The sequence below is a fragment of the Mastigoproctus giganteus genome, chromosome 9 (assembly GCF_048544385.1).
Source record: "Mastigoproctus giganteus isolate SK-2022 chromosome 9, ASM4854438v1, whole genome shotgun sequence".
In the NCBI taxonomy this organism is placed as follows: domain Eukaryota; kingdom Metazoa; phylum Arthropoda; class Arachnida; order Uropygi; family Thelyphonidae; genus Mastigoproctus; species Mastigoproctus giganteus.
This window is the reverse complement of record NC_143583.1, coordinates 151,034,239-151,061,379: the sequence shown is the minus strand read 5'-3', so window position 1 is coordinate 151,061,379 and position 27,141 is coordinate 151,034,239. Positions and strand designations below refer to the sequence as shown.

At 35.8% G+C, this 27,141-nt stretch overlaps 1 protein-coding gene across 4 annotated transcripts in view; it reads left to right on the top strand.

Moving 5' to 3' along the window:
* Nucleotides 1-27,141, top strand: part of faf (ubiquitin carboxyl-terminal hydrolase-like faf) — a 1,326,265-nt gene that overhangs the window by 1,097,200 nt on the left and 201,924 nt on the right. For all 4 annotated transcript variants that reach the window (XM_090382082.1, XM_090382083.1, XM_090382080.1 and 1 more), the window contains one exon: nucleotides 12,579-12,720. In XM_090382082.1, coding sequence (XP_090238208.1) covers nucleotides 12,579-12,720 — 142 coding nt within the window. The remainder of the gene's footprint in view (nucleotides 1-12,578; nucleotides 12,721-27,141) is intronic.

Here is a 27,141-nt window from a genome sequence, read left to right as displayed (position 1 = left end):
AAAAAAAAAAAACCAACACAGTTTTCCCATCCGTGCCCTCCAAGAATTTGTCTAGTTCTTCCTTAAGTTTATTCAAACCATCAACTTCCACAACAGATGGAAGCGTGTTCCAAAAATCAACCACCCACTGACTGAAGGCAAAATTCCACACATCGATCCTGCAACCATCCTTCCTTGACTTAAATTTATGACCCCTCTTGTGTGTAGTCTCCTCAAGAGGAAGAATGCCATTAACATTCAGCTTACTCAATCCGTTCAAAGCTTTAAATGCCTCAAATCAGATCTCCCTACAGGTACCTAGTCTTAAGATGGTGCAATTTGCAGAATTAAAGCTTTTCTAGATAAGAGCACCCTTTTGTTCCCTTCACCAATCTGGTTGCCCTTCTCTGCACCTATTCCAACAGATCTACATCCTTCTTAAAATGAGGCCTCCAGATCTGTATACAGTATTGAAGATGCAGCCTAACCATGGCCTTATACAAAGGGGTAATTTCCTCTTAGCAAAGTTACTGTATGTCATTGACAAAAATCACATTAACTGTTCTGGCAGCATATGTGCACTACTCAGAGAATTTCATGTTTGACTGCACAATTATCCCCAGGTTTTTTCATTCTCCACTACCTAAGTGTACCATACAGTTGATAAGTTATTCTGGGTTTATTGCTACCCATATGCAGTACTTTGCATTTATCAATTTCTGATGTGAAAAGATCTATGGCATAGAGTAAAATCAACTGGTAACGAAATTTTCTTTCAGTAATGGAAATGACACAATTGATTGGTAACAAATTTTTTTACTGAAATGAAGCAATTGACGTCACTTCCTATTAGGTGGCTGTTAGATTTTAAGTGACACAAATCACATTGCTTCCTAAATGGCATTAAAGATGCTAACTCAGTCACTAACATTGATTTGGTAGAGTAAATAGTTGATTCAGTAGTGTAAATTCATACTAAGATATGGAAATGGCGTCACTTCCTAAATGACGCTAACTCAGTCACTAATGTTGATTTGGTAGGGTAAGCAGTGAGTAGTAATATTATGCAAGAATAAAAGCTTTGAAGCCACCGAAGAAGCCTTTTGTGTTGAAAAGGAATGTTCAAAAACATGGAGAACAAAAAAAAAATGCAGACTTTAATAAATTCTCCTTCTCAAGATAAACATAAACTTTCTAATTCTATGTAGTGGAAGTAAGTTAGTTTCATACAGTAAGTTTTCAGATCAAACCGTTTAAAAATGTAAGCAGTTTCGATTCAAGAATGCAACAATAAAACAATCGCTTCAACAAACAATAACTTATTGCAGTAGTTTTTGGTTATTTTTATTATTATTATTAGCCATATTGTGCATTTTCTCACTCAATAAATAAAAGCATAATATATATTATTCACAGAGTGCTCTTTTAGCTTTGAAAAGCAGTTCCACACCTTGCAGTGCTTTATTAAAGCTCATAAAACATGAGCTGATACATCTTCGTGAGCATCAGCAAACTGTTGTCTTCTCTTGGATCCCAGGTCACAGTGGTATTCCGCAAAATGAATGATGTGCAGATGATGCTGAAAAGCATCCCTACAGCATAGCCTCAACAAATGATCTAGTCCCATATTCTGATTTGATCTCTTGGATCCCAGGTCACAGTGGTATTCCGCAAAATGAATGATGTGCAGATGATGCTGAAAAGCATCACTATAGCATAGCCTCAACAAATGATCTAGTCCCATATTCTGATTATAGACACAATGTACGAAGAACATGCATGGAACAATGGATAATTCTGTGGAAAATGCAAACAAATAAGTTATTTGAACTGAAACCTGAACTGCAAGTATGGACATCAGCCTTCGTAAAAATAGAAAAGAAGTAGTAATCTTAGCCAGAACCCGAATAGGTCATACTCACCTCACATATCTCTACCTGCTTACAGGAAATGATCCTCCACAATGTGCACTCTGCTCACAACCACTTACAGTAAAACATATACTTCTTGAATGTAGCTTGTTCAACAATGTCCGACGAACGTCTTTCAGTATCATTTCAGATCTACAACAATCTGTCTCTCAATAGTATCATTGGTAAAGAAGTAAATCTCTCTGAATTCTTTTTCTATTTAAAACAAATTCAAACGTATGACCGTTTCTAACTGCTCCCCATGTAGTTATCATAAGTGACTCAATTAATTTGGGAGGCACATATGGCCTAAGTAGCCCTTGCGCCAGAAAATACCACAACAACAAGAACATGACAATGCACTGAGGTAGAAGGCTCTCATTGTTCAAAAGTTTTTGGCTAGCAAAAAAAAAAGTCTGTGTACTGTCGCACCCACTTTTTGCAGAATTTTGCCTTTAGCCAGCGGGTGGTTAATTGCTGGAACAAACTTCCATCTTTTGTTGTGAAAGTTGATAGGTTAAATAAATTTAAGGAGGAACTGGACAAACATTTAGAGGGAATGGTTGTGTGAATTTTTTTTTTTTTTGGCTGATGCTGCATAAGCTCATATGCTTGCTTTCTTGCATCACATGCCACTACTATTACTTTTAGGGGCTTATTATATTATTGCCTCTGGAAGAAAAGCACAAAATATTCTTTTCCCATAAGGAAAAGTTGAGAGAACAATTAAAAAAAAGTTAAGGCTTGAGTTGATGAACTTTACATTCAATGATAACAATAAGTTTACTAGAAGAGCTCTTAAAATTTTATATTAAACAAGTGGAACAGTTTTTAAAATACAGCCATGGATTTGTTTATACATAGTGCATCTATCAGTGAGACTAGTAGAACTTCAAAATAGAATATCCTGTGCTATTTCTCATAACACACAGAAACAGAAGTACCCTGCTCATATGTAGACAGAGTTAAAACACCTACGCAAATGAATAAAGATCACACTTCATAGTAATTCATGCAGTAGGCCAGGGTTTTAAAACTATGCTCTGCAGAGTCCTTGGGCTCCGCCATAGTTATCTGGGCATGGAAATTTTAGAAAGTTAATATTTTTTTCTAAAGCTATAAAATTGAATCAGAATATGCTGTTCATAAAAGTAAAAAGTAAATTTGGCCTTTTCTGAGTGACCTTGGACTGTCAATGTGCATGTTATATATGTAAAGATCTGGTGCTAGTGAATGTGTTTTCTTTTTGATGCAGGTCTCTACATGTCTAAAAAGTTTGGAAACCCCTGCAGTAGATAATTGCATCTTGTCTTGTAGTTAGGATGTCAAGGAACAGGTCTTAAAAGCCTTAACCCAGGAGTGCTGGTATCCCCCTCCCCCATTTGTGACAAAAACAATAGCAGGGCACCTGTGAAGTGCTCATTTTCTTTTTAATTTTTGGAAAATGTTTTGGAATTTTCTGAATTTTGCTTGAACATTGCCAATATTTCATATTTTCTTAATGGATCACAATATTTATTATACGTAACTTTTTAATTTCCAAAAAATATTCAAACTTTTTAAACATACAGTGGGGCCTTTGAAAAACTAAAGGAGGCAGGTGTTTCAACTGAAATCTCAATGAAACTGTATATTGTCGAAAACTGCTTTTAGAACTTAGAAGATAAGAGAATTGCTAAGGAGGAATTTGCGATGAGATAAGGTTCAGATTTAGCCTTTGATGCGTGGTAAAAATGTGTCAAGTCTCTCTGTCATGGATACTCAGCCTGGTACTGTTCATTTGATTTTAAAATCTATGAATGCTGCTGCATGGATAATAGACATCTTTTTTGCCCATTATCCAAATAAACACAATCCCCTCATTATTAATTTCTGAATTAAAAAAAAAAAAAAAAAAAAAGGCTGCACACTTAGTAGAAGACCCAGAATGCTCAGAATACAAAAGAATCATAGAACTAACTAGAAATGAAATAGATTAGGATTAATATTTGTATTAAATATTTAAGCATTAATATTTGTGTTATCTATCTTGCAGTTGTGCAAATGAACAGTGTGCATTCATTATCTGTCACAAACACAGTTGCAAAAGAAGGTTAGCAGGAACAGATATGCTCATACAATTATAAATTTCTATATGAATTATGAAAAATTAATGGTTACTCAACAAGCATGAGAGTAATACAGGCTACCAGTAATCTCTGTTTGGCAGTTATCATTATCCCAAATAGAAAGCTGTGGTCATTATGAGATGGTTAAATGTCTGAACACATATATTATTGATCCTCTCCTCTCAATCTACAATAGATGCCTCACCCATTGTTTTTCACTGCTATGGAATGTACAGAGTTCATCTAATCCCGAAGAACCAATTTTCCATGCACATCAGTCAGTTTTTACTGATCTCGTCAAGACTGTTAAAAATACTTTAAAAAGGCCTTAGCAACTACAGTAACTCCCCAGATTCTTCTGACGAAACCACCCAGAACCTCTATGCTGTTCCAGGAAAATCTGCAATCACAAACTTGATAGGTACCACTGAATTTATCCTGTCATCATTAGAACAAAAACCTGAGCTTGCCATCACATGAATCTTACTGCAGCCTTCAATACCATGTCAATTCCTGCCTAGCTCCTTTTAAATTATCTTTTCCACTTTCAGGGTGATATGCTCTGCTTCATTGAATTTCTGCTCCAAAAAAGAAATTTAGTTTTGCATCAAGATTATCGAGCCTTTCTTGCAGCATCACTGCTGAAGTGCCACAGGGATGCAGCTTTTCTGGTGTCCTGTTTTATTGCCTTATATCACCTCCAGTGACGGACTACTGTACTATGCATATAATCTTAAACTGCTGACAGAAGGCACATGACTACACCAAATGTCTCTCAAATACTATTAATTCACAACTCTGAGACCTTTAACTGTACTTGGCAAGTTTCAACCTTCAAATTCATCCAGAGAATACTCCTTTAAACCCGTGCTAGCTGAATGTTTCACTCAGAGGGGTTACCATACCCAGCGTGCTCTCCCACACTGATTCAGTAGTTTTATTTGACCATCAGATGGCATTCAACAGCCAGATAGACAAAATTAATGCTAAATTTACTTGTGTTTAGGTGGAACCCAGGCAGTAATTGCTGTGTGTTTGAGATCCCAGCATTCTCAAGATCCTCATCTCCACAGTCTCTCCTGCTATTCCCTATGGAACAGAAATTTAGGCATCAGCCACATCTTCCTACCTTAAGTGCCTGTATACTGCTGAATACTGGCTCTTGAAATGGGCCAATGCCAAGCTGCATCTTTCTCCTGTCACTACAACTACTTCCATTGCACATGTGCTTCGGGTTAGAAGAATGAAATCCATAATCATCATCCCCAAATATTTGGGATGCCTGCTCCTGGACAATCCCCCAGCTATGCCTTAAGAGTGACAACCTGCATTAGCTGCCCACCATATAACAGGCTTGCACTTACCAACAGGTTCCTTCCAAAGAAGATGCTTCCATCTCTTGATTAAGGACAAAAAAATACAAATTGCAATTTATGGAGACCCTGCATGGTCTGTATTTGTGATGTGCTACGTGCAGATTATCATTTTAAATTGACATGTTAGATAATCACTTTTGATATATATTCATTCTTTATTGTTACTGTTATTTCAATGTAAATCGCCATGCCATGTTACATGGGGATTTTCACCATAAAGGGTTATTGTGTTATATGTACTGGACTACACCACAAGAAACATTTATTTATTTATTAAATTCTTTCAGTTCTTTTCACACAACTGAAAGAGAGACTTCATTTGGAATATTGTATTTAGGGCTGAAACCACACCTGAAAAAGACATAGTACTTCTGGAGAGGGTTCAAAGAAAGGAAGTCAGATTAGTGATGAGAGCAAATTGATTCACATATGAAAAATGGTTTAGAAGATGAGAACTGCAAAGTTTGATAACTAGAGATCTGATTGAGATGTATCAGGTGATGAAAAGGTTGAGTAAAATGAATGAGGACGGCTGTGTACTCCCTTATAAGTGAGAGACAAACTAGGGGATACAATTATAAAACCTCAAGGTATAACAGAAGACTGAATCTCATGAAGTTTTCCTATTGGCAGCAGGTTATCAAACACGGGAATAAGTTGCCTCCCATCGTGGTAGGTGGTCTGGCAAAGTTCAGAGTGGAATGGTTATCTTGTGGGAATGGAGATAGTATAAACATTCTATTTTATTTCTTTTTTTTTTTTTTTTTTTTATGTTTTTTGGCTGATACAGGAAAAAAGTGTGCTTCCTTGCATCATTTGCCTTATTAATACTAATTCCCAAAGAGTTTCAGAATTGTACTCCAATTACATATTTCAAATTATACTGATTTTTATTTTTATCCCCATTTGTTTTTTGTTTTTTTAATTATACCTTTAACTGTATATTTGGATAATAAGGATTTGTTCTGAAACATATCCATACATAACAATAAAATTGGCTTCTAACACCCTCAATAGGTATATGATGCCCAGAGATCGTGGTTTGCTCATCATAGTGTATTTTGATTTTTTGAAAATTTTTTTTACAGAATGATATTTTTAATGTTTATTTAGCAGAATTGCTTAGAGCTGGCATCACCAATGATATAGACCACATGTGGGCCAGATGTGGCCCATTGCAACCTTTCATGTAGCCCACAACCAATACAGACAGTATATTTAAAATACTGTAAAGTGTAAATTCTGCTATGAAAGATAATTTTGTAGAAGTATAAACATTTGGTTAAATAAAATAAATAATAATGTTAATTTGTATATATGCCTAAAATGAAATAAAATTAAGTTAGCTATTTAAGCAGAATTGACTCCATTCCACTTGACACAATTTTAACGTGTATAAGTCTAAATCATTGTTTTGGATAAGTTTACCCTCGTATCCTTTCCCTTGGCCATTTTTTCCTTATTTCCATTAAACAGCTGACACATTTTCTACTTTTCTCTTCACAACTCATTCAGTTGAACCGAAAGAATCTTACTTTGTTAATATTTTATCCTTTTTTTTTACCTAAAATTTTTTCAAAACACAAAGGTCTTTGCTGTGAACTATTTTTAAGGTTTGTTTTTTTTTTTATCCTCGCCTTTTTCTTATTTTTTATATATGAGGTCAGTGGGTTTTTTTTTTTTTTTTTTTTTAGTGTTTTGGCATGAAATTTTTATGGCCAGATGCCCTTCCTGATACCAACCCTCACCCTTTATCCAGGCTGGGGATATGCGGTGGTCATTCCCTGACCTTCCGCATCCTCTGTATTTAGTGGTCACGGGCTCGAACCCCGGTCTAATCAAGAGGCACGTGCTACACACTGCTGCTCCTGCCCACCTGGCTACAGAGGCGCCTTGTGAACTATTTTATTGTGTGATGAGGAGGTGATTATTCCCTTGTGTAAGGCAATGGTCAGGCCACACCTAGAGTACTGTATACAGGTCTAGAGGCCTCATTTCAAGAAGGATGTAGAGCTGCTGGAACGAGTACAGAGAAGGGCAACAAGAATTGTGAATGGAACAAAGGGGTGCTCTTACGAAGAAAGGCTTAAGTTTTGCAAATTACAGTGTCTGGAGACTAGGCACCAGTGAGGTGATCTGATAGAGGTGTATAAAGCCTTGAATGGTTTGAGCATGCTCGATGCTGATGGGATTCTTCCTCTCGCTCAGAATAATCACCTGAGAGGGCATAAATTCAAATTGAGGAAAGACAGATGTAGGATAGATGTGCGGAAATTTGCCTTTAGCCAGCGGGTGGTTAGTTGGTGGAACAGACTTCCATCCGTTGTCGTGGAAGTTGATAGCCTAAATAAGTTTAAGGCTCAGCTGGACAGGTGCTTTGAATGACAGAGGGGTGAAGTGGAAGTGTTTTTTTTTTTTTTTTTTGCTGATGCTGCATAAGCTTGCTTTCTTGCATCAAATGCCTCTGCTAATGCTAATTTTTAAGCAATTAACTTAATTGACTAACATTACAGGAATGTATTTCACTTTTGCAGATGGTAGTTTATGGCATTTCATGTTTTCTTGCAAACTTGAACTAATTGGCAACTCAGGTAAATGAGCTATGTGTTTAGACCAGCATCTGCAGTCCTGTTGACTCCTGCAGTCATGATATTTTCATTTGTGGTACATAGTTCTTTCTCTGTTTGTGCATTTACTTCATAAGTTTGATCGATGATTTTTGATGAACAATAACCCTTATAATCTCTGTCAAACAAAGAAAGCTATCCTACAAGAGTGTGTTTCAAGAACGGTGGATAAATGGTTATTTTTTTATTGAATCCATAAACAAACCTGTGTGCTTAATCAGATGATTCAGAAACTGTTTCTGTCTTAAAGGAATACCATATTAAGTATCATTACAATTCAAAACACAGTGAATATCATAAACTTCAAGGAGAAATTAGAAAGGTAGATGAAATTAGAAAAATTGATGAAACAGACTAAGAGCCTGACTACATTCTTTTTGAAAAAAGCAGAAATTTTTTGACAGCATTTTTCTTGCGAGTTATATTGTATCAGCGAAAATTGACGAGCACTCAAAAAGTTACTCTTATGGTGAATTTGTCAAGGAGTGCTTAACCTCTGTTGTTAATATTTTGTATCCAGAGAAGAATGAAGAGTTTGATTCCATTAGCTTGTCCTGAAGAACAGTTATGAGACGCATTGAGGAAATTTCTGCAGTTGTAGAAAAAAGCTTAGCAATGCAGGCTTCTAAATTTGAGTCTTTTACTTTAGCTCTCAATGAAAGCACTAATATATCGGATACAGACCACCTGACAATTTTTATTCGTGGGATTGATAGTGCTTTTTCTATTACTGAAGAAATGCTTTGCCTTCAAAGTATGAAGGTATTACCACAGGTGATGATATTTTCAACGAACTAAAAGCATCCATGAAGAAATTTAACCTATGTTTTGATAAGTTCGAAAGTGTGACAGCAGATGGGGCTCCAGCATTGATTGTAAATAAGGTGGATCTAATTTTCAAAATAAAGTCAGAAATACATTTCCTCAACTTGGAAGAAAAAGATTTTACTCCTTTTCACTGTTTGACACACCAGGAGAACTTGTGCACTAAATCTCTTAAATTTGACACACCAGAAGAACTTATGTACATTAATTTTATAAAATTAAACAGTCTCTACCATCACCAGTTCAAGCAATTCCTTGAAGAATTTGAGAATGAATACGGAACATTGATCTATTACTGTGAAGTTCGTTGGTTAAGCAAAGGAAGAAGTTGGTATCTTTATGGAAATGAAAGGTAAATCTGTTCCAGAACTAGAAAATATTGAATGGACACGTTATTTTGCCTTTCTTGTTGATATCACGTTCATTTAAATGAGCTAAATCAGAAAATACGAGTACAAAATCAGTGAGTTCATGAACTTTATGCTCATATAAAAGCTTTTCAAACCAAACTTCAACTTTGCGAAAGACAACTTAAAGATGGTGACACTTGCCACTTTCCAACTTTAGCTAGTCACAATAGTTCCAAGTATATTTCATATGCTGAAGAGTTAGTAGCCATTAACATAGAATCAAAGGTGCAGATTTCACACTATTTTCAAATCCTTTTAATGCAGATATTTATCAGGCAAGAAAAGAGTTGCAAATTGAACTATTTGAACTTTAAAAGCAGTAATCTTCTTCAACAGAAATTTCAACATGTTTCTCTATTGGAATTCTGTGCCTCTCTTCTGTTAGATTGCTTTCCACGAATGTTAAAATTTGCTAGAAAACATGCCTCAATTTTTGGCAGTACCTATAAATGTGAACAGCTATTTTCAAAAATCAAATTCACCAAGTCTAAAACAAAATCAAGATTGACAAACATGCATTTAGAAAGCAACTGTAGGGTAGCAAACACTTCTATTCCTGCTAATCTTGGAAATTTGATAAAAGATTCTGAAGCACAAGTATTTAATCCCAGGGGCTCACATTTGGCGAGTATGGGCTTGGCACACCCAGGATCCTGAGCTGGATATCATCATTCTTCTTTTTCTTGATGATTCCCTTATATTTTTGTCTCTCTCTCTCTCTCTCTCTCTCTCTCTCTCTCTCTCACACAGGGTGATTCAGAAATTTTTTTTTGAATGGTGCAGCATAAGCCTCGGGCTTCCTTGCACCATATGGCTCATAATAATAATAATAATAATCTCATTAACTGTAAGTAAATTGGTTACATTTTTTTTTCTAATAAACTTTGTTACTATAATTATACAATTATCATAATTACAATGTATATTTTTGGAATTTGATGAATGGTGATTAGATATATGAAAATATTATTGCTTCAACTATATCATTTCTTAATATTTATTAATTTATAATTTTTATGATTTATTTATAATAAAATTGTTGCAATTTTATTGTTTTATGTTACAAGTTTGGACTATTAGTTCAATTTGCCATTCTTTTTGAAGTGTGGCCTGCTGAACAAAAACAGTTGCCTATGCCTGATATAAACTATATAATTGGTGCAATACAGCCTCGGTTTCTTTTATGTCTCAGTGATGACAGTAACAGTGTACACAGTTTGTGCATGTCATGAGGGTGAAAGATGAAGCTTCTAATAGGGAGTGACACAATGTTATGAAAATTTGTTTGTGAAAAAACTATTGTAATTATTTTTTCAAAATGCTGTCTCACAAGGAATTCCCCATCTCAGATTTTTCTTTTAAAAAAAAAGGCCGATACAGTTATAAATTCTTCGTATATATATCTTATTACAGTAGACTTTCAGAATAACACAACCTTCGGGGTTCAAGGTGCCATTAACAATTATCTAGAAAGTTTTATTTTTAATATATTTAATGCAAAAATAATGAGGCTAAATAAGAAATAGATTAATAAGAGAGAGATTAAGAATGCAATTTTATTAACTGCACATAAAAAAAAAAAAACATAAACATGTTGACGATCCAATGTTATATTCTGCCATTAATACACTCCTATTTACACCCTGTTCTATTTTCTTTGTTATACCAAGTTTAGTCTGCCCAGTAACACAGTGGTATCGTCACCATCCTACCCACACTGGGTGGAAAAGGCCTGGGTTCGAATTCCATCAGTGACACGAGAACTTATGGGCTTTTTTCACTCCATGGCTGAGTTAGTCTCAGGTGTAGATAGCAAGGTTTCCCCCCAGCAAAACAGGAAAATCAACCAGAGAACACATGCAATTTACACACACAATACAAATGGGTAAGGCGCCTCCGTATCCAGGTGGGAAGTAGCAGCAGTGCGTAGCACACGCTTCTTGATTAGACCGGGGTTCGAGCCCATCACCACCAAATACGGAGGATGCAGAAAGGTCAGGGAATTAACACCGCATATTCCCGGAGCAATATGGCCTTAGTTGCTAATGCTCCGAAAAACCAAATAACAACAACAACAAATGGGTATATGAATTAACTTTCCAGGTGACCTTAATGTAATAGTTTGTCACCAAGCTGTAATGTTGTTCTTCTTTTCTTCTCTGTATGAGGTATATTAACTTTAGGAGCCATAGTGAGGGGTTTTTAATTTAAAATAAATGTAAAACAGCGGTATAATCCGTGATATCAGTTCAGAATTCACTTTCAAAATGACGGATGTAAACAAATACTGTAATCACATGACTTGCTGTGTGTGTGTGTGTGTGTGTTTTTCTGCACATCAAGCCATCTGCACTATATGTAAACATCCGATATGAATGTGCCGTTAGCTTGAATGTTCAGTTTTTTGGGGTGCCTTTATTTCGACAGTCTACCATAATACTAATTCTCAAAGAGTTTCATGTTGTACTCCAATTGACAAATAAAACAGTTGAGTAAAGAATATCTACTTCTAGCCATGCTGAATTACTAAAAATTACAGTGAGAGAGAAACTCACTCCTAAGGCCACTTGGGTTAGTAACTTTTTTTTTAATAACTAAAAAAAATTAAAATATTAGCTGATTTTCATCATATCATCACTTCTGCAGTACATAGAATAAGTTGCATCATCTAGTTGATGGCATATGTTATAATAACTATAATTACTTTTTTAAACAGACAAGCAGTTCCTTGTGGATTAAAATTATATAACAAAACAATGTTAACCAAATTGATGTTCCATTTACTATTGGCTGTGTAATGAAAGTTGCAGTGATACTTATTAAATACTTTGCCTTTTTTATTTAATTTACGTGTTAGTAAACACGTAAATTAAATAAATTTAATTTACCAACATGTAACAAGTTGGTAAATAACATTTATGCCGACCTCCTTCCTTTCTTCTCTTCTCTTCTCCCCTCTTTTCTAGCAAACAGTTTTTTTTTTTTAATCGATTTCAGTAAACTATTTTCTAGATTATACAGTTAATAACTTCTTAAATTTCTGAATTTTTTACACTGTTAGCCTTCTTCTGTAAGACAATATTGTTAATATAAAAGAAAGCACAATATATCATACAATTAAACTGAGCAAATTAAAACTAAAAATAACACTCATTATCAAAAAACTAGTTAAAGTCTTTCAAAAATTCACTTTTTGTGGGGAGGATTAATTAGTTGGTAAACAAGCTGATTAAATAACTTGACTGTTTTTTAACATAAGATTCACTACTCTACCTGTACTTCACACACAGTATGCAGTAGAACTTTATTCTTATATATTTTTTTTTTTTTTTTTTTTTTACAGGGGTCCAGCCAGTGATTGGTATGATGCACTTTGCATTCATCTCAGAAATAGTAGAAATGTACGAAGTTGGTTTGCCCACAATGTTCTGTTTACGCACCCTTACCACTTTTGTGAATATTTATTAGAATGTCCTACCCCTGAGGTAAGCTGATTGCACATAGTTATAAAGGAAAGTCTTGAAATTTAAAAAAAAAAAAAAAAAAAAATTTCACTTTTAGTTCTTTTCATGCGAAACAGTTGTTTCTTTAAATACATTATTGTTTCTATTGCACTTTTTGTAATAAGTAATTATTTTACAAAATTATTAACAAGATAATAAAATTCATTTACTGCTCGTTATTGCAAATCTGTTCATAATGGCTGATTAGTTCAGTGAGTTCTGCAGTTCATAACAACTGTAACTCTGATATTACTGGATTCAGAATACATTTTGACACTAGATTTCAATAAAGCTTTTGAATACTGTTCCGCATGAAAAACTGCTATATAAAGTGGAGCAGTGTAGCATTAGAGACAAGTTATTGCTATGGATATTGAGATAGCTGAGTGGCAGAGAGCAGTTATCACTAGGGAGTGCCCCCTCTTAGACTAATGTTATTAGTGGAGTTCCTCAGGGTTCAGTGCTGGGCCCTTTATTGTTTTCGGTATATATGAATGATATTGATAAACACGTAACAATTTGAGTGTCCAAGTTTGTAGATAATACAAAGAGTAATTAGTGTGGTTATTGACAAGCATTAGAGTATGATGTTGCAACAAGACCTATAAAAATTAGGCATAAAGATTAAAAAGTGGAAATTGAAATTTAACATTAAAAAATGCAGTGTACTGAATATTGGAAGCAGTAATCCCACAGTAACATACCAGTTTGGTGGTATTGTGCTCAAGAAAAAACAAGAAGACTTGGAGGTATTTGTGCAGTCTGACATGAAGTTTTCTGAGCAGTGTAGATGGGCTGCTAGAGCAGCTCATAGGATTCCATCAGTGACATACAGAAATTTTTCCAACAGGGACAAGGAAGTGATTGTTCCATTGTATAGAGTGATGGTTAGGCCACATTTTGAGTACTGAATACAGATCTGAAAGCTTGATTTTAGAAAAGATAAGAGTCTGTTGAAATGAGTGAAAAGAAGAGTAACTAGATTACTTGGGGACACAAAAAAGTACCTTTACGATAAAAGGCTTCAGCTCTGTAAATTTCATTGCCTGGAAACTAGGCACCTTCAAAGAGACCTGACTGAACTGTTTATGGCCTTAAATGGATTGAGTAAATTCAAAGCAAATGGCATTCTAACTCTTGCTCAGATGAGATGCATAAGTGGATATAAATTTAAATTATAAAAGGATGTTTGTAGAATACATTTGTGAAAATTTTGCTTTCAGCCAGACAGTGATTAACTGTTGGAATAAACTTCCATCCGGCATTATTGGAGGTGGATAGTCACAGTAAATTTGAGGAAGAATTTGACAAATTATTAGACCTAATGGACAAATGAGGTGGGCAGTTTTTTGGGGTGGATTTTATATAAGTTTGCATCCTTGCATAATTTGCTAATACTAAAACCTCAGAGGTAACCTTGCAGTGAGCAATTTTGCATGGATGTAATATTGTAATAAAATTATTAATTATTATAATGCTTATTAATATGCAGAAATTAAAATTTCTTATCTGTATAAAAGTGCATTTATTTAATTTCTGTGAATTTCTATATGTACAAAAAAAAGGAATAAGACAGACTTTGATTGACATGTATATCTGTGACTCTCGAAACAATCAAAAAGATGTTATAAAAATACATTATAATATAGATATAAGAATTTTGCATTGTCTAGACAAGACAATGTTTTTGTTTTGTTTTTTTTAGTAGGAGAGAGAAGTTTTGAAATACTCTGGAAACTATCACAACTCACAGGAAAACCATTGCCTTGCTTAGTCTTGCTCACATACTAAATTAAATTAAATGTTTGCATTTTGTGTTGACAAAAAATAACTTTTCCTTATAGGATTCTTTTGGAATTGTTAATAGTTCCTGCTTCACATTCTGAATAATTTCTACTATCAATGCAAAGCTGTGACCTTTCAAGGGGCTTTAAGTTTGGGAAACAAAAAATAAAAATATAACACACACAATAAAGTCCCATTATAATATCTCATTTATAACATCTTCCCACTTACAGTGCTCTTTTGGGCCATTCCCTTCAAAAGCACTATAATGACAGTTTAATTACTTGTGTATATATATATATATCACTGGGTGCTAAATCCAGTGGTATGTTTGGGGGAGCCACAGTGTTGGAGTGGTCATGGTGCTAGCACAATTCTCCAATGCCCAGTTTCTCTGAACAGCATCTTACAAATGCTGTGGAATTCTTGTGGTATTCCTGTTTCATTGCTTGAACATGTGAGAAAGATTCATAATATACAATGCCCTACAAGTCAAAAAATATGATAAGCATGTGAACACAACATGAGCACAAACTTGTCTGAAAATACCTTGCATGTGTAAATCTTGTGTTAAAATTGATTGATGTGTCCCATAAGAAATATCACTAAAATATCACTTTCACTAGCAACTTTGCCGTTAGTTAAATGTTTGTCACATGTGATCAGATCACAAACATTAGTTAACTAACCATCATCAAAAATACCTTGATTCACAAGAAATATGCAGAGAAAATCATTAATGGGGTTAATATCCCCATTAATGATTTTCTCTGCATATTTCTTGTGAATCAAGGTATTTTTGATGATGGTTAGTTAACTAATGTTTGTGATCTGATCACATGTGATCAGATCACAAATCAGGAACTACCACAATCAGGAACTTCTGCTTCCCCTCCAAACAATAATAACTGTCCACAATTTAAATTCCCTTCCATTCGGGGATAGAGAAAACAGTTAACAAGATCACCAAGAAGCATAATGTACATTGGATTCACTGGAAACAAGTGAATCCAATGTACATTATGCTTCCAAGGTCTAAAAAAAAACTGTTCTTATACCCTTAGAGATGACTAAGGGTATAAGACTTATATAGTCTTGTGACTGTGAATGCATGAAGTTTTATGTAGTATAGACCCTCTGAAAGCTAAAAAGTGGAGCCATATTGTCACTCCACCAAAGGAAATATGGTTCTAAGTTATATAGAACCATAGGAAATATGGTTCTAAGTTAACTTTAAATTTAAGAGTAAAGATCCCAAAAAAATAGTAAACATAATGCATTAGCACAAATTATATGATTTTGTGGGAGCTTTCTGTACAAAAAAAGAATTCAGCAAAATCATAATATACCATCCCAAAATAGTTTTTCATAACCACACAACCACCACCCACAGAAAACTTCGGGTAACTTACCAATCAAACTTGTTTGCCGCTACCTCACTCTTGTGCTGCTTGCTCGGTAAACAGACAGTAGGTGTTATCAGTCTGGAGCAGAAGTCAAGAATGATACATTGATTAACAGGTAGCCAAGGCAGACATACTGATTCGTACGTGAACACAACAGATGATAACATCGGTTCAGTCTCACTTGCCGTAATCTCAGAAGCACTAATGGTCACTAATGGTCAGGTCACAAAGGAGGTTCGGCAGGCGAAGGCCGATTACGAGAAATATTTGGCAAAAGATGCTAAGAAAAACAGCAAGGATTTCTTTACTTATATAAACTCTAAAAGGAAGGGGATGAATATGATTGGTCCACTTGACATCGATGGTTCGACTGTTGATGATCCTGCTCAGATAGCAAACAAACTGAATGAGTATTTTGCATCTACATTCACACGTGAGAAATTATTACAATTTGAAAATGGAAGAAGGTTATCAAATTGTAGCAGTGTGCTTAATGATTTTGTAATAACTGAGAGCAAAGTGGAGGAGAAATTGTTGAAGTTAAACATAAGAAAGGCACCTGGGGTGGATGGGATCTATCCAGTTATTTTAAAGGAGGCGGCAAAGCAACTAAGCAAACCCTTAGCCATAATTATGAGAGCATCCTTGGACTCAGGGGAGGTTCCCACGGACTGGAGATGTGCAAATGTGTCCCCAATTCACAAAGGTGGATCGAAGGGTGACACGAGTAATTACAGACCAGTTAGTTTAACTTCTGTTCCGGGTAAAATAATGGAGTCGCTGGTTAAAGATGCATTGCAGGATCATCTAGACAAGACTGCAGCAATAATTCAAACACAGCATGGGTTTGTTAAGGGAAAGTCTTGTCTGACAAATTTGATTGGTTATTATGATGTGGTCACAAAGGAACTGGATGCAAAAAATAATTTTGATATCATATACTTGGATTTCAGGAAAGCTTTTGACACTGTTGCGCATGAAAGACTACTGTACAAATTGGAGCAGAATGGTATTAAGGGTAAGTTGCTACAATGGATAAAAGGATGGTTAAGTGGGAGAAGACAGAGGGTGGTAATCAATGGGTGCTGCTCTTCGTGGACTAATGTTATTAGTGGAGTCCCACAGGGTTCGGTGTTGGGTCCACTGTTGTTTTGTGTATTTATCAATGATATTGATGAAGGTATATCAGGCTTAATGTCGAAGTTTGCAGATGGTTGGCAGGGTTGTTAATGACAGTAATGGCAATGTGCTACTGCAACAGGATCTAGATAATTTGGGCAGATGGGCTAAGAAGTGGCAACTGAAGTTTAACCTCGACAAATGCAAAGTACTGCATATAGGTAGAAGTAACCCCAGAGAAACGTACCAACGGTGTGGTACTACACTTAAGGTGGTAGAAAATGAAAAAGACCTGGGAGTAATTGTGCAGTCAGATATGAAGTTTTCTGAGCAATGCAGACAGGCTGCCAGGGCAGGTCATGGGGTTTTGTCAATGATATATAGGAATTTTGCTAGCAGGGAGAAGGAGGTGATTGTCCCTCTGTATAAGGCAATGGTCAGGCCACGCCTTGAGTACTGCGTACAGGTCTGGAGGCCTCATTTTAGGAAGGATGTAGATTTACTTGAGCGTGTACAGAGAAGGGCAACAAGATTGGTGAGGGGAATGAAGGGATCCTCTTACCAAGAGAGGCTTAAGTTTTGCAAATTGCAGTGGCTGGAGACTAGGCACCTCCGCAGTGATCTGATTGAGGTATATAAGGCCTTGAATGGGTTGAGCACGCTGAATTCTGATGGTATCCTTCCACTTGTTCAGATTATGAACCTAAGGGGGCATAAATTCAAATTAAGAAAAGACAGATGTAGAATAGATGTGCGGAAATTTGCCTTTAGCCAGCGGGTGGTTAATTGCTGGAACAAACTTCCATCTGTCGTGGAAGTTGATAGGTTAAATAAATTTAAGGAGGTACTGGACAGGCATTTGGAGGGAATGGTGTGATTTTTTTTTTTTTTTTTTTTTTGGCTGATGCTGCATAAGCTCCTACACTTGCTTTCTTGCATCATGTGCCACTACTACTACTACTACTTGCCCTAATCACACATGACCTAATGAACGCTTTCCATAATGGTGAAAAAGGGTCAGGTTACCCCACTCCCATAAGAGCTAGAACCCCTCCCAGAGTGGATGGTGTAACCTGACCATTTTTCTTTAGAATCATGTATGGGTTAGTGGATAAATTGTTTATTAACAAAAAAATTTTTTTTTATTACTATATTTTTATTTAGTTGTACAATAATGTGCCCTAATGAATGCTTGCCATAATGGTGAAAAAAAGGTCAGGTTACACATTAACAGAATATTAATTTTTTATTACTGTATTTTGAACACGTATCTTAATGTCAATCAATACCTCAAAAGCTATACGCAATATATATACTGGGTAAAATCAGGTTATGAAATATAATGAAAAATAAAGAAACCTTTTCCTTTTTTCTTAACCAAACCTAAATCAATAATATAGTGAAAATGCTGTATACACAATGTACCTGGGCTTAGAAGGGAACAGGTATCCTGTGTGTTATTAGACACTCAGCCTAAAACACTGATGGATCCAATATCTCTCTATTACAGAAGATTTAGAAGAAGTCCGGTTGGCCTGCCTCCCTAAAATCCATTCATGCACACCTTCTCAATGGTAAGCCCTGTTACGTCACTTAGGTGGCAACGAACGTGTAGAGTGGTTCTCTTCAAGACACCTGGTCAGCATGGAGAGGAAAAGACCAAACCCTCCAGCATATGACAGCACGACAAACCAAATGGCCCTCAGTCCCCAGCAGCTTTCACTCTCCCTCTTATGGCAGCGAGAGGAACAGAGTGGAAGCAGAGGGTGCTAAGAATCTCTGGGTACGACCAGGCTACCATGCACAGCAACTGAATTTGGTCTGTTATAACGTAAGATCACTCATCGGTGAAGACAGGATATTAGAGCTGGAAAAGGAATTAGAAAATGTGAATTGGAATATTATTATTATTATTAATATCCATATGGTGCAAGGAAGCCTGAGGCTTATGCTGCACCAGGAAAAAATAAAAGTTCCCGAGTTACCCTGAGAGAGAGAGTCAAAAGTAGAAGAGAATCACCAAGAAAGAGAAGAATGATGATATCTAGCTCAGGATTTGGCTGAAACAAGAAGAAGAAATGAATCATTTATAAGTTTATTAAGTGGAAATCTGCTGTACACCAGTGGAAACAGTGAAAGGAGTGAAGGTGGAGTTGGGTTTCTGGTCCATAAAGATTTTAAAAACAACATTTTGGAATTCAAAAGTACATCACCAAGGGTGTCAAGACTAATACTCAAGATTTCTAAGAGGTACAAGCTAAAGATTATAATGATTTATGCACCAACATCGAGCCATGATGATGAAGAGGTTGAAGAAATGTGCACCGAAATTGAGAGTCTTCTAGATGAGCAGAAAATCCACTACACGATTATTATGGGGGACTTCAATGCTAAGGTTGGAAAAAGGCAAAACAGCGCAGAAAGAGGAACTATAGGAAATTTTGGAATTGGTGAAAGAAATAAGAGGTGAAAGACTTGTGGAATTTGCAGAATCTCAAGGACTGTCAGTAATGAACACTTTTTTTTCAAGAAAAGGGTGAACAGAAAGTGGACATGGAAGATTCCAAATGGATTAACAACTAATGAAATCGACTTCATCCTCACTAACAAAAGATATATTGTGAATGATGTTACCATCCTGAATAAAGTAAATGTTGGAAGTGACCACAGAATGGTAAGATGTACACTTGAGATAGATGTAGGAAAGGAAAAAACTGACTCGAGTAAATAATACAAAGGTCTTTGAGATAACAGAAGAGGAGAAAAAGCAGTACGAACTGGAACTTAAGAACAAGTTTGAGCTTCTGCAGACTGCTGAGGACCAAGATATCGACGAGGAATATTACAACTTTCTGAAAGTGATAAAGCCCAAGAAACCTACAGGGAAAAAGAAATCCAAAGAAGAAAAAATTAGTCAAGAAATACTTGTCGTGATGAACCGAAGACAACAAATGAAGAGCAAGAAAAACACTGACAGGGAGAAAATTGAGTATACTGAGTTATGCAAAGCCATTAGAAAGAGACTCAGAGAGGACATAAGAAGATTTAACACAAGAAAAGTAGAACAAGCATTAAGGAAAAACAAAGGATTGAAATCAGTAGCCAAGAGCAGTAATACAGAAAGACAAACGATACTGAAACTGAAGAATAACGATGGTGTACTTATAAAAGCAGAGAAGGCATAATTCAAATAGCAGAAGACTACTATAGAGAATTATACAAGGAACGAGGGAATGATGCCAGCAGTGGGGAAGATGGATTGCAAGGTAGCAACACATACGACATACCCGATATTCTTCCTGATGAGGTAGAACATGCATTGAAGAAAATGAAGAATCAGAAAGCCCTGGGGGAAGATGAAGTTACTGTAGAGTTGTTAAAATTGGGAGGAAGAGACATAACACAAAAACTGGCAAGGCTCTTCACAAAGTGCATTAGAAAAGGTGTGATGCCTAAGCAGTGGAATAATGCAATCATAGTTTTGCTACATAAGAAAGGAGATAAATTGGAAATTATAGACCGATTAGCTTGTTATCCCACATCTTCAAGTTGTATCACAAGGGTCATTACTAACAGATTAGAAAGAATACTTGGTTATAATCTACCGAAAGAGCAAGCTGGCTCTAGGACAGGATTCTCAACTATGGATCACCTTCACTTAATATTGCTGCTAATGGAAAAAGCAAATGAATATATAAAACATCATTAAGCCTGGCATTTGTGGATTAATAAAAGGCATTTGACTCCATACAGCATAAGGCAATGTTTCGGGCACTGGAAAGACAAGGCATAGATACCCCATATATAATGATTTTGAAGAAAATATATGAGAGTGCTACCTCCTTTATTAGACTAGACAAAGACAGTAGGAAATTTAAAATCGAGAAAGGAGTTCGACAAGGAGACACAATATCTCTGAAGCTGTTTACTGCTGCCCTTGAGAAAGCTTTCAGAAGATTAGACTGGTCGCAGAAAGGAGTCAATGTGAACGGAGAGTATCTAAACCATTTACGATTTGCAGATGACATTGTGGTCATAAGCCACAATCCCAAAGAATTAGAGGAAAATCTTAATCAGTTATGCACAGTTAGTAAGGATTTTGGACTAAAGATGAATATGGCTAAAACAAAAGTAATGATGAACAGGTATGCCACGGAAAGGGAAATAATGACTTAAGGAGCAGTAATTGAAAAAGTGGAGTCATATACTTATCTGGGACAAGTTATTAGTTGTAATAATGATTACAGCTAATAACTGTAATTATTAGCTGTAATAATAATGAATCAATGTATACTCCCCTGGCTGGAAGTCAAGAGAAGAATAAATTTTGGATGGATAGCATTCAGGAAATATAGTCACATACTGAAAAGCAAAATCCCAGTTTGTCTGAAACGTAAAATAATGAATCAATGTATACTCCCCACCATGACTTATGGAAGTGAAACTTGGCCACTCACCAAAAGAATGGAAGAGAAGCTTAGAACTACACAGCGAAGAATGGAATGAATTATACTGGGAATTAGACTGTTAGATAAGAAGAGAAACACATGGATTAGACAGCAAACTCACGTAAAGGACATTCTTATCAAAACTAAAGAACTAAAATGGTCTTGGGCAGGACACATAGCTCGAAGACATGATGACAGATGAAATAAGAAAATAACGGAATGGTACCCAAGAGGAGCTAGAAGAAAACCTGGAAGACAAAGGCGGAGATGGATAGATGAAATTCATGAATTTTTGGGTAGTAAATGGATGGCCAGTGCTCAAAACAGAAGGAACTGGAAAGTTGCTGGAGAGGCCTTCATCCTGCAGTGGATTGAAAATGGCTGATGATGATGATGATTTGCGGTTTTGCGTATTCACGATCGCTGATTTAATATAAAATGAAACCAAAAAAAAAAATGTGAATTTTAAAGCGTCGTGAATATTTTCCGCCATAAAAAAACATTGGCGTGGCTAAAATTATCTTTCCTGGTCAAAACAGTGCTCAGTGGTTGTGGGGGAGAGGGGTGACAAAATCGCAAGCGTGAATGGTTCTCACTAATCCTTGTTCAGTATGTGTTATGCGCTTGTCATGGAAGATTTTGTCGTTTGCTTTTAATTTATATGCTTATAAATTGAATAAATTTATCAATTTATAAATTGATATGCTTACAAAAGTGATAAATCTACCGTTTTGCAGTGGAAAACAGACTTTTTCAATATCCAGTGGACAAATCTGATTCATCCCTTTCCTTCTAGAGTTTACATAGGAAAAGAACTCTTTTCTGTTTTTCTTTGCATCCTTTGCCAAGGATTTCTCATAATCTGCCTTTGCCTGCCTAATCTTCTTTGTGACTTGTTTACAGACCAGCTTATATCTATCATAGGCTTCCATGTCACTCATTAATTTATATGTATCCCATGCATTTTTCTTCTCTGCCATATGAGTCTATGTTATTGTGGCATGGAAGGCTTGTTTTTCGACAGTACATTCAAAACAAATGCCCAAAGTACGACATCAAGTTATATATGATCACAAAGCGTACGGTCATGGTTATAAAATTTCAAGTATATACCGGTATGTTGGATGATTCTGGTGGAAAAGGACATGCACAAAAAGTCGTCACGAACTTACTTGATGGGATGTTATATGTCGGGCATAGCATATTTATGGACAATTATTACAATAGCTATGAACTCGCTAAGTGTCTCGCTGACAGACAAACCCATTGTACTGGGACAATCAGAACTAATAGGAAAACATTTCTGAAAGAAGTTGAAGAAAGAAAAAAAGAAAAAAGCTGAAGAAAGAGCAAACTTTATCAAGGTGTGCCCATGGTGTAATGATTGCTAAGTGGAAGGACAGAAGAAGAAGAAGATGTCAGTTACATATCTACAGAATACCAAAATGATATGGTGGAAATGCAGAACAAATGAGGCGAACTGAAATCAAAACCACTGCTTATAATTGAGTAGAATAGGTTTATGTCAGGCATTGACAAGCATGATCAAATGCTTGCCTATTATCCTTGCGAAAGGAAAACCGTTAGGTGGCCTACAAAAATATTTATGCATATTTTGCAACTAATAATGATCAATGCACACCATATCTATAATAGATATTCACATAGCAAGATGCAACTTTATGACTTCCATTTATCAGTGATCAGATCTTTGTTGAAACAGCCATCTGATCTCCCTCATACTGTGCATGATGTACCTGAACTGGAACATGTGCTCAAACCGCAGGAAGAAAGAAAAGGTGGAAAGATATTGAGGAAGCAATACAAACGTTGCTATTCTGAAGGGAAACGTAAGGATACAATCTATATCTGCAGTGTTTGTGATGGATCACCCGGCTATTGCTTAGATTGTGCGAACATTATACATAAGTAACATTCTTACACATAGTATTTGTAATCTGTATTGGTTTGGTATATGAAATAAAACATATTTCTTAATGTTACCATGTTTTTTGTTTTATTATTTACATACTATATTATTAGGAAAATAATAAGAGGAGTTTACCTCAGTATAATACGTAGAACACTTCTTTATGATACCCTCCAGAAATTAAAATGGAAAAATCGACAACTTACGGTTTTTTCCGTTTTAATTTCTGGAGTGTATCATACGGAAGTGTTCTACGTATTATATTGAGGTAAACTCCTCTTATTATTTTACTAATATTATTATCAATGTAGAACATATTGAGTATTACAGCTCTGATTCATACTATCTAATACTATATTATTATGTTTTTGTGTCACGTGCCAGCGCGTGATGCGGCATTTAAAGCCAAATTTGACCTCCAGTGCCTATCACGCTCTGGCGCGTGAATCTGGAAACTGCTTATGCAACACTTGAATATTGATAGGTATACCTAACAATCCCTTATTACCAATTTTCAGGCTTTTTCGTTATGGAAACACAGTTGGCTTCTGGTGACAGCTTCCTCCTTCTGTGCCGTACTATTGTCGATAGCATGCTGACTCGTGACCAGCAGCGAACGTGTTAATTCACACACAAATTTAACTTTAAAACCATTTTATAACTTCTTTTAAGATCCCACCTTATTCAGTTTGTTACCATGTTCAAAGAAGTACAAAAGCCTTTCTTTCTTGCATCATGTGCCTTTATTAATGCTAAAGAGTATCTGCTTTTAATAATGAGAAAAAAACATAATGAAAAACATAAAAATGAATGGAACAGTGGTTTTTCAGAAAAAAAAAAGTCAATTTCGTGAATACAAATCATATAGTTGAACCTCAGTAGCTATTCGCAATTTGATTAAGAGTATTCTGAAAAGTATCTTCATGATTTTTCCCATGAATTTGATGCCACATATACAGGGTGGCCATAATTAAAGTATCCCTATCCAGAGCTCTCTGTAACTCTAAATAATAGCAGAATGCCACCAAAATTAGTAAGTAAACTATTCAAGGCATGGGGAGAAATTAGTTCCAAAATGTGCCAGTAGGGGATAATGTGCCTCTCTACAAGAGGAAAAATATGACAAAGTACCAACAAATAAATAAGACAAACCTTAATGAAATTACAAATTTTTATTTGTGCTCTTTGCAAAAAAAAACTGAAAGAAACCGAATGCCGACCAGGCTAGCCAGGTGGGTAAAGTGCCTGCTGCTTGGCAACCCAAAGGTTGCGGGTTCGAATCCCGCCTCAGGCTTGGATCACAGTAAAATGCAAACACTTTGGGAAGTGCATTATGACCACAGAAGCCGATGTGCCAACAACTAATAAAAAGAAGGGGAAAAAAAAAAAAAAAAACTGAATTGAACTAAAGTTTTAAATCCAAACTAAAAAATAAGACACCTAAGAGAGCAGAAAATTTGCTTAAATCTGAGTTAATTTAACTTTCCCAGCAGAAGAGAGCTATAAAGGCACAACCAGTGGTGAACTGTAGTGGCCTCAAGAGCCCTTTGTTATTTTTTTTTGGAAATTTGCGAACCCATTGTTGAAACGATTATTTATTTTACAAATGAAATCCTGAATTTAATTATTGAGTATCCAGAGCCGAATTTAAGTGGGGCAAGCAGGGCATCCCCAGAATTTTAATGACACAATCGACCAGTTATGTATTTTAAAATTGCTTCATTTTTGAGTTAATTACAGTTGGACCTCTGTTTAACGAACTTCTTCATAGCAAATTTTTTTGAATTCCCCTTGGTTTCTACGGAAACGTTTAAAATAATTTCCGTAGAATGACCAATTACGAAAGACAACTTCGTACGCATTGTTCTCACCTCTGGCCTTTAGGCAATTAGAAAGACGAATTAAGGGTTAAAGGAATTACCGTTCCACAACATTACTGGTGTCCATAAAACCTGTGGAGCCACATTCCGGTTGTTGTTGTTATTTGGTTTTTAGGAGCATTAGCAACTAAGGCCATATTGCTCTGGGGATATGCAGTGGTCATTCCCTGATATTTCTGCATCCTCCGTATTTGGTGGTCATGGGCTTGAACCCCGGTCTAATCAAGAAGCGTGTGCTATGCATTGCTGCCCCTGCCCACCTGGCTACGGAGGCGCCGTTGCCACATTCCAAGAAGTCGCACTAGTTAATATGCTTTCCATATCTAGTCAGAGGATTAAGAATATTCCTGACATGGATAATAGCCTCTGGTCAACCTGTGTTATGATTTCCCTTTACTCTGACAAGAAGTCATGTTTTTCGGAGAAGTGAGTGATCCACGCGTTTCAGTAAATTTATCCTGTCTATGTTTACATGGTCACAGTAGCCGAATATCCGAGTGATTCCATTATTTTGCAGAGTATTCAAAGAAATAGTGACAGTATCACGTTGAGGGGAGGGTGGGGACGAATGAGGCAACTTTGAGGTAAACTTTCCAAAGATGAAATGTGTTGGCAGATTTGGAAACCGCGTCGAGGTTTTCACTGTGAAGAAAATATTCCAAAATATAATGGCATACAGGCAATAATTTAAAAAAAAAAAAAAAAACCTGTATGCATTATATCACCAATCTCCAAAAAACCCAGCATGAATTAAGGATTATTGCTAAAGTACTTGATGTGGAAACTACTGTATAAAGATCGGTCGTGCGTTCGGGCCACGATGGGCAATTTGTAGCTTGCGGATGGCAATGTGAGAAAACAAAAGAAAATATTTATTTTTTAGTGCTAAAATAATGACAGTATACAATTATTTCACAGACACCACATTACTGACAGTAATCACAGTTAATTATATCAAAATCACAAATCAAAATTTGCAAAAATCATACAAATTATAATCAAACATTTAAGTATTATAATAATCTTAATAATAATAATACTTAAAGGCTAAACTCCATTATTTGAGTAACACTTGTCTCTGTGCAGTGTGCGTTGTCGTAGAACGGAATGATTGTGCAGACGAATTTTATGATTCGGTTAAGGTAATTATTGTGAAGGTTTTCTTTCTGATTGATTTGTGTCGTCGAGGGGGGGGTCTTAGTTGAGGTAGAGTGTTTTTCCCTCTATCCAGCTGTTTTAAAATCAGTAAACAAGTTTGCAATTTAAAAACATCTTCAAGTGGGGGAAAATACCCTAGGCATATCAACGTAGGAGGACAATGAGCTAGAAAAGCAGTGAGTGGCGCCTGTCAATCACTAATTTGGACTTTTACCTACCTAAATAATCTTATTATAATAATAACAAGAAAATGGAACATTTTTACTGGGTATATTTTTTCCGCGATTCATTCAGGCCACGATGGGCAGCTTGTAGCTTGCAGACAGCAATTGAGGGTTGGAGGGATTATCCCACTTTGTGCAAAAATTTTGAATCAGAAAGTTAAATATTCTGGATTATTAAACTGACTTTTCAATCTGGAATTTCTTAACGATTTAGCGCTAACGATCGACATCCTGCAGGAGCTCTCTTACCTTTCAGAAGCTGTACAAAGTCACATCATCACTATAGTAAAAGCAGATAAATTAATTAGTCTAAATATCAATGCTATCACTAATTTGAAAAATTCTGAAGGAAATTATGAAGCTAAAATTGAGAGCATGTTGAATTTAAAAGAATTTGAAGGAATCAAAAGTAAGAACACATTTAAAAAATTGCCTCGTGCACGTTATTAAGGT